The 14,086-nt window shown below is 38.0% G+C and overlaps 1 protein-coding gene across 2 annotated transcripts in view; it reads left to right on the forward strand.

Moving 5' to 3' along the window:
- The window catches only part of MAGI2 (membrane associated guanylate kinase, WW and PDZ domain containing 2), a gene marked incomplete at both ends in the record, with an annotated part of 757,046 nt that overhangs the window by 713,716 nt on the left and 29,244 nt on the right, over positions 1 to 14,086 (forward strand). For both annotated transcript variants that reach the window (XM_080629386.1, XM_080629387.1), the window contains 2 exons: positions 667 to 907; positions 2,594 to 2,737. In XM_080629386.1, coding sequence (XP_080485512.1) covers positions 667 to 907; positions 2,594 to 2,737 — 385 coding nt within the window. The remainder of the gene's footprint in view (positions 1 to 666; positions 908 to 2,593; positions 2,738 to 14,086) is intronic.

A 14,086-nucleotide genomic window follows, 5' to 3' on the forward strand; every position in this document is an offset into this window, starting at 1 on the left:
ATTAACCAATTTTTTTTTCCTTTCGCCCTACATTACTTCTGTACATAACTACCAATATGACCTGCCATGGCTTGTAGCCAGATAGCATTGTAGTGAGTGTGTAATAATAATAATACACATATTAAGTTATGTTGTATCAAAGAGTACCTTTCATTAAAAAGATAACAACTAGTACAAAGAATTTATCCTTTTTTTAACATCAAGAAGCTCACAACAATAATAATTTATGTCAATGAAACAGAGGGATTATAAGTGTCTGCACTGATGTTTCATTTACTCTACAGAAATCTTAACTCTGGAAAAAAAACCCACTTTATAAGATCAGTGTATTTTGTAGTGAGTGTTGTAGGTGTTTCCACATGCAATTTCATCTTCCAAGTAGGCAAGATAAAGGGGAATCAGGATGCTTTTCCTGTTTCTGCCCCTTTGAGCTTAATGCTGATCACATGAGGAGAATCACACATTATGACTGACCTGAGGGAAAATTGCTTATGTCCATATTTCAAAAGCCTCGACTGTTTACCCTTGAAAGTTTTGCTTCTGTGCAAAATTGGTTTCATCAAATTTTGCAGGGAGGCAGTTTGCTTTCACTCCTCAATATCACATGTAATGCATATTCTTAATGTCTGGCTGCTTTCTGAACCTAAATCATTTTGCCTTTTTCAGTTATAGGTCAGAAGTAAAAGCCAGACAGGATGTGAAACCTGACATCCGGCAACCTCCATTTACAGACTACAGGCAGTCCTCAACAGACTACCGACAGCCTCCGCTGGACTACAGGCATCCTCCGGTGATGGATTACCAGCAGCCACCACCTCTCGACTACAGGCAGCCACCCTTGATAGATTACAGGCAGCATTCACCTGACACCAGGCAGTACCCCCTGTCAGAGTACAGGCAGCCCCAGGTACAAACTTACAGCAGTCCTGAACAGAAAGTATGAGGGTTTGTAGGGAAAGATCATGTGTATTGGTAAAAAAAGATGATGTTAGAGAAGAAAAAGGCACCTCTATTGTTTTTACTCTTAGCTACTATTTTTCTGTAGAGGAAGTTATTTCAAAATCATTAATATTAATGAAGAACTATGTGAGCTCTGAAATAACACTGTAACTGTGTGACTATAATGTTAAATAAATGCCATTTCTAAGGTACTGGAGAGTTAAAAGTTCTGGAGATAAGTTGACTTTGCATTACCAGAGGAATTTTTTTATTCCTAGGAACATAATGCAGTCATTGAACAGTGGATGTGCTTGGGTCAGACTGCATTTTACAGCATTCTTGAAAATGAAGTCTTTATCTAAACTGAATACATAAATAAATGTGAATCCTGACTGATAATATTACATTTCTGTTAGTAATAGTCTGGCTGCGGAGAAACTAGCTTGTGCAAGTAGTTTCTATGACATCAGGCATAATCTTGCAAATTCAGAGAAACAAAACTTAGATGAAGAGTTATGTTACCTTGGACAAGATTCTGCTGCCGACAAATACTTACTGACAGCTGTGAAAGTTTGAAGATTTAGCCCAAAGTTCAGACTTGCAGTAGAAAATCCTCCTTTCTCCTCACAGAAAGGCTGAAAAAATTAGAGGTCTGAAATTAAATAAGAGAATGTAAACTTCTGGACAGCATATCCTGGAACCATATATATATGGCTTCTATGTCCATATTTTCAAAGCCAGACACATAAACTGTATCAACAAAAATATCCAAATTCTGAAGGAATCCAAAGAGCCCTCTGAAAATTCTGTGCATTTCTGTATCTAAATAGCAAGCCCCTATCCACATGCACATACATTGTAAGATGCTCCTTAGCATCTAGATATGCTTAAGACTGCCTGTTTCTCACCATTTCCAGTTTAATTCTCTAACCACTGGTCTACACCACCCAAGCTTGCTCTTGTTTTCTTCTACTCCCATGGCTCTTGCAGTCTTGGCTGCGAATTGGTCAGAAGCATCAGACCAAGTTCTCACCCAGACCCCTCTATGGGGCTGGTAGTTTGGGTCCACCAAGGAAAAATTGGAAGGGTGAATCTCAGTCTCTGCAAGACACAGAAAGGGTGAAACTCAAATCTCCTACTTCCCGCATCCTCCTCAAGGCACGTTTTAACCAAAGTGGTGAGAGCTGCTGTACTTTGAGACTCTACGCAGTCCAGCCTGCTGATCATGTTAAGCTGTGCTGGGAATTTAGATGGTGTGTCTCCTAATGTTTAATTGTGATGATGCTTATACAGGAACTGCCTGCTACCTCACTGGCCAAATGACAAATTCTGCATAAAAATAAACACTTATACTCAGGTGCCATAGAAGTATTGAGGCTGAATAGGGAAACCATTTGGAGAACTTTTGGTGCAAGGCAACTGCTGGAAAGTGCCCTTTCAGGGTGGTTTAGACTTTTTTAGAGCATTTAGTTTGCTAAAGTCTCTTTTCAGAAATGGCCGAAGTCTGTCAGTGTAGAATTATACTTTGAGGATCCCTTTGTTTATATCAATTGGATAATTGCACTTTTGAAGAGATGTATTTTAAAGTTTTCTTGAATGTATACCCCAACATTCATATCATTAATTGTCTTTCATTGCTTATTTGTCTCTACAGGACTTTGATTATTTCACTGTTGATTTGGAGAAAGGAGCCAAAGGTTTTGGGTTTAGTATTCGAGGAGGAAGGGAGTACAAAATGGATTTGTATGTGCTGAGGTTAGCAGAAGATGGGCCAGCAATAAGAAATGGAAGGATGAGGGTAAGTGAAATGCATTGTAACAATTTTTTTTCAACATTTATAGATGTGTTTGTTGATGGGGTCAAAGAGAAAGCAATTATTTAATCTCTGGCCAAGTTTTAAAGAGCCATTGCCAAATGCCTTTTATATTATAAAGTTATTCTGTAGAAGTTCAAGAAACTAGTTGAAACATGTAGTAGGTCTGTGTAGTTTCTTTGCAGAATAAATGTATTACTTCTTGTTGATAATAGCTTATACTGTGTTATACTTTTTTCTCCCTATTCTTTCACTCATATCTGAGCATCTTAAAAATCTCTGACATGGAATTTGATTTTTCTTTGATAATAATATCAGCATAATTAACAGTTATGTCTCTAATTACAAAAGCAAAGTGATAGCTATCTGACACTATGAAACCTAAGACTTGGTCTGTGTTATTTTACTAATATAATGAAGTTGCCTTCATAGTGTTTGCTAAGTTTGCTTATTGATACTATTCAATCTGGTTTGTAGGAATCAGTTTTCACTATAGGTCTTAGTCTGCATAGGTAATAGTGCATTTGGGTCCTGTATTAATAGAAATTGTAACACTATATCCAATAGTGTTATTGGACTATTGGACTTAATACTAAATCTGAAAGCATTCACATACGAAATGTTGTGATTAAAAAAAAATACATGTTGTATGTAGGAACAATTACCTAATCAAAAATAGATGGGTTTAACCTGCCCAGTGGTGCTAATGAAGAAGTATGAACTCCTCAAGGGTTGCTGATACCTTGCAAAATAGTAAGTGTGCAAAAAGGAGAGAGAACAAAGGTTAAAAAGACTATCAAGAGTCAACATTTTAAAACTGTGTATCTAATTAGTGCAGCCTTGTTGAACAATATTTAATTATAAAGATGGGCAATGAAAATTGTGTTCTGTACAGTTTATTGTAATAGCATATTTGCAAATGTCATGGTTGTTACACAGGTTCTGTTTCACGATCCTAACAATCTCATCAACTTTGACTTCATGCTGAAAGTCGTGACCATTGTCATTGGTCTGAATATACTATCAGAGACTTCCTGTGTATAACTAAGGAGTTTTAGAATGTTTCAAATCACTCTTAACTTGCCCACTTTGTAGAATTATAGAATTCAGTTAGGCCTCAGTTGTACCATGGAGTGCAAACCCCTGGACTGGGAGCTTGCATAAATGAGCAATGGTATAATCAGCCCCTGTGATGAGGGAGCTGAAGCGCAAGAAGACAAGCAACTGATAACTCAGAAATACTCCCACAATATTTGTTGTGTGAAATATAGGGGAATTCATGCTGGAGATAGAACTTTAACTTAGAAATATCTTCTCTGATGAGGCTTTTCATTCTTTACTGTGGCACTATCAGCCAGTTGCTCTTAATGGAAAACTGTAAGCAAGATGTACATTAGCACCCATAACATGATTAAAGATGGGAAAAATTTGTGGGTTTAATAAGCTTTGGAATAACATATTTGGAAACAAATGGCTAAGACTACTGAACAGAAGAATGATGCCTTTGGAGAGGGTTCAGATAATAACCTGTACTAGGCAGAAAACTAACCTATTAAGATCCATTTATCATTTGAATTAAACAGTACCACAGAATAAAGTTAGACTATCCATGCCATGAATAGCCTAAATATAAAAAGCATGTAACGCACATAGGTTTTCTTCAGTTTTGTTAGGAAAAGTCCTGTATCTTATAGTGAAAAATGTTAATAAATTTTCTATACTAGCTTATTTTAAAAATTTTTTTTGATGTGGCCACAATACACAGCCAAGTGTGGTTCTGGCCAGATAGTTGTAACTGGGTTTTTCTTCCCCTTTAAAGCATCATTCTCTGGAATCAGTTTTGCCCTCCAGCCTTGTCACTGCATCCTGTGTTGTATTCTTCGATTTAACAGCCATTTTATCCTGACAGTCATAAATGGATATAGAACTTGCAAGGCTTTTATCTCCAGTGACCTGTAACTGATGGACAGCAGAAGCTCAAGTAACAGCTTCTTCTAAACAAAAATAGCAGAACAAACAAAAAAACAATCAATCATTGCTGAAAGGAATAGAGTATATAGGAAGATGAGCAAAGGAAGCAGAGTTCTGTACCCATATCTCCTTTCCTAAGTTTATATCTGCTGTTAATAATGCAGGTTTATTCCCATTTCTTGGCTGAGACCAGCAGCCTGCTTGCTGCAGTTCTGTATCTCTCTGTTTCACAGATTCATCTCTATACCAAAATATGCAAAAATCTGTTCAGTGCTTCTTGCTTTGCATACTATTGGCTTTGAAGATCAGATTCACTGATTCTAGGCTTTCAGCGCTGGGGAAAGTTAACCGTGCTTATGTGATAGGCTCTAATCAGGAGCATTTTCCAGCTAGTAGTTCTTTTCATGATCTACTTATCTCCATTATTGTTTTGATTCCATTTTTCTTCTCCTTGAGCAGCCTTCTTTGATTTACCTGAAGCCTTAAAGAAAAACATGAATCCGATAACACAAGGTATAGATCATGCTTATAGAAAGAAATAATACACATAACTCCACCATTATTTCGACTCACCCTGAAAAATTAAACCAGCTAAGCTGTTGAAAAAAATAAATCACATAATGAAACATGTTGCCTGTAAATCATTTAGATGTAATAAGTAAACATATTCCACAAATAGCATTTTGTTGTCAGTCTAGTTACAACCAGCAAAAGCTGTGATAAAGGCACATTCATATTGATATATATCTCCCTATTTACAGAAATAAATAAAGAATATAAAGTACTTTGGAATAATAGAGCTACATCCATACTAGTGGGTTTAAAAATTTGGATAATTGAAGCAATGCAGTATCTAACTGAAGAAAGATCTAGATAGGCTAGTCCAAGTCTGCATGTTGTACCCATTAGTGTGCAATCATATTGCTGGGATGAGCCTGGAATACATTCCACTTGGACATGTGTTAAAAGACCTAAAATACTATCACCACATATTCAAAAGGTTCCGAGGTCTAAATACATGTAAAATTGTATGCGTTACAGATGCAGAGTATAAATTTAAAGAAGTAAAAGCTAAGATTATAGGAAATCAGATAAAAATAAAGAACCAGTATAGAACTACCTCCTGTAAAATAAAATAGAGTAGATCCATTGCTGAGGAAGGTAAATATGAAAGGAATACAATATACCTTAATAATAGGAGCAAAGATAAACTGAGCAAAAAGACAATGATGAAGCAACATGAAGTGACACCAGAATTGGGGCATCCCTATGACACTTTCAGTTTGATCTTCATGTTTTCGTGAGCTCCAGTGAAGCTTGGGAGCAGATGACAGAACAGACTCAAAAAGCAAGCACTGCAAGTGATGGTCTTCCTCTAGCCCTGCCTGAACTGTCTAGATTTTAAAAGATTCATAGAAGGGGGGAAAAAGTTTAATGAATTTTGTTGCTATATCATCATTTCCGACAAGAAGTCCTGGTCTTCCTTCCCACTGGGAATGGATGCTAGGCACTTTGTGGTTTTATTGGACACAAATCCACTGAGAAGCACTCCATTTTAGGATTACAAGATCTAAAATAGCCTTTAATTGCCCTTCATGACTGATGGAGCTTTCTACTTTGATTTTCTGTGGAATTGTTTTGAGAGCCAGAAAGTTGGAAGACTAGTGAGTTGGTGTCATACGGACTTCATCAGTCTCACCAGCATATTGCTTTTCTACTCAAGGATCTCCTTCTGCCAGCCTGTATAGACACTGCATTAAAAACAGTTTTACAGCTTTCACTGTTCTTAGTTATGGTATTTTCACATGCACTGAGACTTCTAGTTGGGCTCATAGACTGCTTCTTAAGAAAGCCCAAGCAAACATCCTAGTTTAACTTGGATTCATCTGTCACTAGACATGGGAAAGAAATGTCCATCAAAGGTCTTGAAAATTACAGGAAAAAGTGTTTCTTCATATGAATCCTCTGCCTGCATGGCTGGTAAACTATTCTCAGCCAGTGTTGGAGAGCCACAGCCATAATTGTGTAACTTCATATAAAACCATATGCAAGGTCAAATACCATCATTAACTTCAGCAGACTTTTACTGCAATTCATGGATATTCTATATGGAGATTGCTTGCTGAAGACCTCCATAGGGGGAACCTCATTACTACACTGGAAGTAAATACAAATCCCTCTTAATTCTGGCAGCAGAGCAGAGAACAATCTACAATGGTGAACTCTGAAAAGTCTACCACAGCAAAGGCTTACAACCCCTGAAACATGTGACTCAAGAAAATAATTTACACTAAGAGCAAGATATCTTACAAATTAGGAGTAATGAAGGAAAGTTTCATTAGATCTAAGGAAAAGACCTCAAAAGAAAACATGGCTATTCAAAACTTTAAATGGCAGATAGACTTAACAGAACTCCAAGTTCTAAAAATGAATCTCTACCCTCCTTTCTTCTTCACGATGAAGGAGTACCAGAAATACAAGACTCTGTCCACACCATTGCAAAAACAGACTGAATAGGACCACATCTGTGCTCTGTAAGACAAGAATGTATTAAAAGTATCGTGAGAAAAGTTTGGAGAATTATTCCTTGACTTTGATATCTCAAACTGGTGGAGGTTTGAGCACATCAGGACTCCTTTTCTCAAGTATTCCTAACATCAGGGAAAAAATACAAAACTAGTTGGTGATGGCAGTATTGAAAATTAAAGCTGCAAGCCCTAGTTTCAGAGTAGGGTGAGAATGTGGCACACACACTATCAGTGACAGTAGTACTGAATTGAATCAGTCACTAGAGATGAGGGACATAACACTGCCAATGCGGAGTACAGTCCCCACAGCCTTTGAAGATTCAGGCACTTCTGGCAGCAATTTTACAGGTCTATTTAGATAAGGCTCATGGTAACTCATATTTTATTCTTGTCTCACTTTGAGGACAATGAGCTCTGCTGCAGATTTCTATCCCTTCCTTTCTTAGAGACAGGGAACTACTGGCTACTCTCAGGAGAACTGTTGAGGATGGTCATAGTGTTGGCTAGACATGTGAGATACGATCAACAGATCTCTTATTGCCTTGAATGGTATCTCCTGCAGCCAGCATGTTTATTGAAACCAGCGTCAAACAAAGAGCCTGTGGCTGACGGCTGCAGAGATACAGAGCATCTTGCACAAATGGGTTTAGTGAATGCAAAATTCATGAAGAATGAGGGAGGAATGTGCTTTTTTATACACAGTGTGCATCTGTGTCATTTTATCACTTTGTGAGTTACATATTTTTTCATCTCTTCTGCAAAAGTTATACTTCTCATCTCTGACATTTCTAATGTCATTGTCTTGTCAACTCATTTTTCTCAGTTTGTGTACACCGGTTAGCCCTATCTCTAGCTTCTTCATATCTCCTCATACTACATTATTTTTCTCATTCTTTTGTAGTCATTTCTTATGAATTTGCAGAACAGACATCTGCAATACAGGCATCGCAGAATTTGATATCTTTCAAACTTTGTAGCCTTCCTCTGACTCTTCAATCCCTGTTTGTCACTTTTCCTACAGTCTGTTCCCCTCTCTTTCAGTTGTACACAGCCAAAGGTCAAAATCATGCACAAGGGACAGAAAACTTCTACAGTGTGAATTCTGAGCTTCTATGTTGTTGCACAGAAATCTGTGTGACTTTGCTTGGTCTGTTCTAGCTTGCTGAGCAAGCAGCACAGTGAGACTCATGACAGTAACAAACCGGGGCTATGGACAGGTTCACAGCATTCAGCAGTTTGTGTATCTTGTCATTTCCCATGATAACAGAGTCCACACTAACCTTATTTGTAGTTATTCAGAAAAACTCAGCCACATACACCAAGTTTTTCCTAGCAAAACATAACAATTCAGTATTCAAAAGCCAAGGATCAAAAAAGGCAGGCAGACAATAGGGCATCTGTCTCTTATTTGGACAGAAACTTAAAGCTTGAAATCATGGAAGGCATAAACATTACATTTGAAACTGCTGTCAAAACTCATGAATGAGCATTCAACAATATTCAAATCTGACATTTACCTCTTTATAAGTGTCCTCAATACAAGGTCAGGCAACTTCTGGGTTTTTTCCTTCTGACAACACAACTTGTGCATTTGTGTTTGCAATAAGGGGGACAGAATACCTGTGAAACTCATAGCCTGATGCTAAAGCCCTCCCTTGAGCCACAGGAGACAAGAGTCCAGGCTTCTAAACAGTAGAGCTATTGCTAACTATGTCTCCCAGAAGAAATTAATTAGGATCAAGGCTAACTCTTCAGGCTTCTCAAAGGAATAGGCAATGTGTAGGCAGCTATGTGGGCTCTGTAAACACTGCATAACACTGGAGTTTAACAAGGGACTATAAACCTATCACTCTGGAGCAGGACACTCCCAAACATCTCAAGTCAGGCACCCCAAAATCACCTGAGCAATTTGCAAGTGGTGGGTTCAGTGGATAGATAGGCAGAGCTGAAAAGTTGGCAAAGTTTAGAGCAGCTTTAGTTAATTATGCCCCTACAGTATTTGGAAAAGCTTTTATACCATATAGAGCAGAAGTCTTTTTCCTTTGTGTTTATCATGATTTTTTCCCATCTCAGCTTTCTTGATTGCTTGTTGTTGCACACATTTAGCTTGCTGTTTATCTAGTCGCTTTATCACTGTATCTGTTTTTAGCAGACCTTGATTTCTAGGTTTTTAAAAGATCAAAGTCGTCTGTTTCCACCAATTAAGGAATCATTCCTTGTGTGAAGCTTAAACATAATACAACTTCACATACACTTCTTTTAAGTCCATATCATTATGTGTAAACTATCATCACTCTTTTTAAAATGTATTTTTAGTAACTCTTGTTTTGCATCTCTGAAAAGACAAAATCCAAGCAGAAATGGCTGGGCTGCCACATATATTGTTGTGCGAGATTTGCATTCCATGGCCAAATTTTGTACTAGAAATCACATGCAGTTGCTGTAGCTTCACACACGGATATCTACTCCTATTCTTTGTGATTCCACTCTCTACACGTTACTGGTATATTTCTTTAGTCCCTCCTGAACAGAGTCTTTGCAGGTTTAGTTCAGCTTTTTGTAGTCCTATTGCCAAAGGAAAGGCATATTTATAAAAAAGCACTGGCCATCAACAGGACTGATTGTTTCCTATCAGAGGCAGTAAATGGAAATCTTTAAAAGCCATGCAGACCCCATGATTTGCAGTAGGTCTTCACTGGTATAGAGCCTCTCCTAGATTTCTTGTTAATGAAGAATGGAGCATCTGTTTAGGATGCTCCATCATTGATTAGCCCCAGATTGAAGGGTTATTTCCTACAGTCTGTAGTGGGATACACCTGAGGTTGCAGTCAGTAACTACAGCAAGCAAGAAGCAACTCAGCTCAGCTTGACGTTGATAAGAGCAAAAAGTAGTAAAACTAGGAGGCAAGCAGCCATCATAGAGTAGAGATAACAGACGACAGATACAGACGTTTCTTAATCCAATCAAGAAAGCAGCAGCAAGGAAATGGGAAGAAGGCAAGAATGGCATGATCAGTCATGACCTTCTTACAAACATTTAGGGCAATCGCTGTATCCAAAAATGAAACAAGGATTGACCAGCATAATCTTCAATTTTTGCCATGGCAAACTTTGGACTCTTATTTGGATCAGAAAGAGAGCTGAAGACTTCGAGTTATACTGCTGAGGCACTCGTGCAAATCTCTAGGTCTTAAAAGCCAGTGAAGTCCCATGTTCAGAATATTGGAGGAAAGTAGATATTGCTGTTGGAAAGCTGCTTGCAAGTTTACTCCAATCGCAGCAAATACAAAGATGGAAGGAGCAGTGGTCCTAAGAGGTCTTCTCCAGGTGGTGTGCTGGGAGCAGTAGAGAGACAGCTGCTGAGCGCTTGACACGAGTGAAGGCTGTTAGAAACCCCATTGAAAAGTCAGTAATATTTAGATATAAAATATTGATGTTATGCTCACATATAAGGGACAGAAGTATACTCCAGTAGTATATAGTGCTCCACCAGCCTCTGTTTGGCTAGTCTCATGCACACATCTGAAAGACAAATGCCTACAAAGTGATTCATTTCAGGTAAGTAGCCAATCTTCTCTACATAAGCAGCACTTACTCTTAAAACCTATGGCATACCTGGCTTACTTTATGCAGTAATATAAATCTTACCTTCATAGTAAGTGTTCAGTGAATGTCAACACTGCCATTACAATGGAGCACAAAGACAAAGATATTCTTAGTCTCATCCATTTATTCTGTGATTTGTGACCCATCTGAACAATATAGGAAGATGTTGGCTATGCTTTCTCACCAAATTGCATGTCCCTTTGGGATAATCTCATTCACACACCAATTCCCTACTACATGCATCACTGTCTAACCTCACTTGTAGTGAGACTAGCTCTGACTGATGTGAACTCTGGGAATCCAACTGCAATGCTCAAGCACATGAACTGTATGCCAGCCTGTGGCAAGAGGAGCTCAGTACTGGGTTAGTGTAATTGACAGAACTCAAGGAAGAGTATATTGGCTTAGACGTATATCAGACGTGAAGCTGATCAACATTCTTGTGTCTGCACAACAAAGAAATGCAAACTGAGGTCCTCAGGGATCCTGAATGTATTTTGACAGTATAAAAGCTTAATAAATCAAGAGTGAATTTACTGTAGGGGAACTATTTATTCATCATTTCCCAAAAACAAGCCTGTGTGTGATTTTTAGAATTTGTTTAGAGAAAAGTAAGGAGAAAAAACATTCCTCTCACGCATGTAATTAACATCATTCTTGCAAAGATGTACTCAATTTAACACTGTCAAAGCATCCCTGTGTCTCTACACTTAATAGCAAAATCCTTCAAGCCAGCTGTGAAAAACAATGAGTTAATAATCTTGCAAAAAATGGTGAAGTGTGAAATATTAAGACTAAAATACTTAGTGGGCAGGCAGGCACTGTATTTAAATCTGTATTTTATAGAAGATTTATAAAGCTTTTCCGGTCTAAAAAATTAATTAACCCTAACTTAAAAAAAAATAGGACTTATGAGTTTTAGAAAAAAAATGAACACACCAAATTATGCTGTTCTGATAACTGACACCAGCAACAGGAATGACAGAGGCAGCCTCTCTTCTGTGTGTTTGGTAAAAGCCAAACCAATAGGACAAGTAAAAACTTGGGGAGATCACCTATGCAGGTAAAAGGATACTGATATTAGACCCATTCTTATGGCTGACCTGGCCTGCTAGCCTCACTCCAGAAAGGACAAGTAGAGGATGCTTAGGAAAGGAACGTAGGACAAGTATGAAATGGGTATAACAACATCCAAGCCACTGGCAGTCAGCAGTTTACAGATTTTTTAATGCTAGAATGTTCAAAGTTAGTATCTAGAACTAATTTTAACCATTTATTTGATTTTGCTTATGCTTTTGACTTTCCTGATATGCTAAAGTTAAATGCTTGTATTGTTTGAAAAAAATGTTCCTTTTTGTTTGCAGCTACAACATAATAATCTTATGATTGCTTCCTCATTCTCCATATGATTCCTTATTCTACTGACTTATATCATACCCGTTTTATTCCCACTGAAGCTTGCCAGTCTATTTCATCTTGCCTCATAAGGGAGCTGTTCTTTACCCCAACCAGCATCACTGGCCTCTTCTGAACCATTTTCAATCTATCACATTCATTTGAAGGTGGAACCACCAGAACAATTTGCAGTTTTCAAGATATTTGTGCTCCTAAATGACATAATGATGGCTTCTCCTTTATTCTCTGTTCTTTCCCTAACAGTTAATATTCTCTTTGCTTTTTTGACTGGACTGACATTTTTAGCTAGCAAACCACAAGGACTATGAGATCTGTCTCTTCAGGGGTGATGGTTAATTTAGAGTGATTGTGTATGCAATTTTCCACATGTACTGTACTTAGCATTTAGCAGCATTGAATTTCACCTGCTGCTTTAACACGCAGTATTGTGCTATTCTGTTACAGCTTTTAACTTTAAGTTTAGATTTGGCACTCCTGCATGGCATTGTGTTGCCTGCAAATCTTAGCACCCCAATCTTCAACCTCTTCATCATGACATATATGCAAATATGCTGAACAGAATAATCACTATAGCAAGGTCTTCTGATTGTGAAAATTGACCACTTATTTAAAGCATTTTGTTTTCCTAGAATTTAATCTCTTCCTTAGAAGACCCTATTCAGTCTCATCCCACAGCGGAGCCTTTCCTGAAGGCTTTGCTGTTAAAAGCTTTCTGAAAGTGTCAGTATACTAACCAGAACACATTTATCTATATAGTCACTGAGAGTTCCAGTGACCTGCAATAGATCTGTGAGGAATGGCTTCGCTCTGCAATAGCCACACTGACCCCTACCCACTATATCATCATTATCCATGTGCCAGCTAACCCTCATCATCCTTATTGCTTCCTTCCGCCTGCTCAATTGAACATGAGATTTGCTTGGTTTCTCTCCAGGACCATTCTTAAAGAATGGTGTCACACTTGCCACTTTCCATTCCTATGCTATTCAGCAATTTACTGATTTAGGCAGTAGATTACACCCTGTAGCTACTAGTTCGGCAGCTTCATATCCAAATTCCTTTAGAGTAGAGGATGAAATCCATCTACTTCTGGTGGTTTCTTACTATTCATTTCATCAGTTTATTAAAAAATCTTTGCCGCTGACCTAGCCATTGAAATCCGTTCTTCAGACTAATCCCTGTGATGAGCAGAATCTCTGCCGGAGCTGTCCTGCCCTCTTGTTTAGCAAGCATTGAGGCAAAGAAATAATCTATTTTCTGTAGTCTTTTCTACCTTGTGCCCAAACTGTCTTTTGGGATCTTGGTTCTCTGACAGGCTCTGCACCTCTGGTGTGTTTGAAAGTATAGTCTTAAGTTTTACATTTTAGCATCTTTCCTCCTCAAAATCTCATGGTTTTATGTTTAAAAACATGAAAGTCAGAGTTTATGTTCTTTCAGTTTTGTTGCTTGGATGCAACATTGAATGAAGCAGTCTCCATGCCCAGGCTTCTATGTAGGATCTGTAAAATCAGCTTGTCAGATCTTGAACTTGCCTTGCTTTTGCCTAATAGGAACCACCTGAGACCATCAAGAAGAGAGCAGAAAATTTTCTTCTTCCTTCTTAACAGCCTTTACTGCTTCCCATCCAAGATTGTAGTGGTGTAGCCCATGCTTTTAATACTGCATTATGCTACAGAGTCATCTTAGCTCTATATATATATAAAAAAAAAAAAAAGATGTAACTCAAATAATGAATTTTCTTTTTGACATCTTTCGTTCACATGTACATGGATTATTTTGCAGCAGTGCTGCAGAATGCATCAAGCCTACTGTA

This window comes from Psittacula echo (assembly GCF_963264785.1).
Source record: "Psittacula echo genome assembly, chromosome: 1".
NCBI lineage: Eukaryota > Metazoa > Chordata > Aves > Psittaciformes > Psittacidae > Psittacula > Psittacula echo.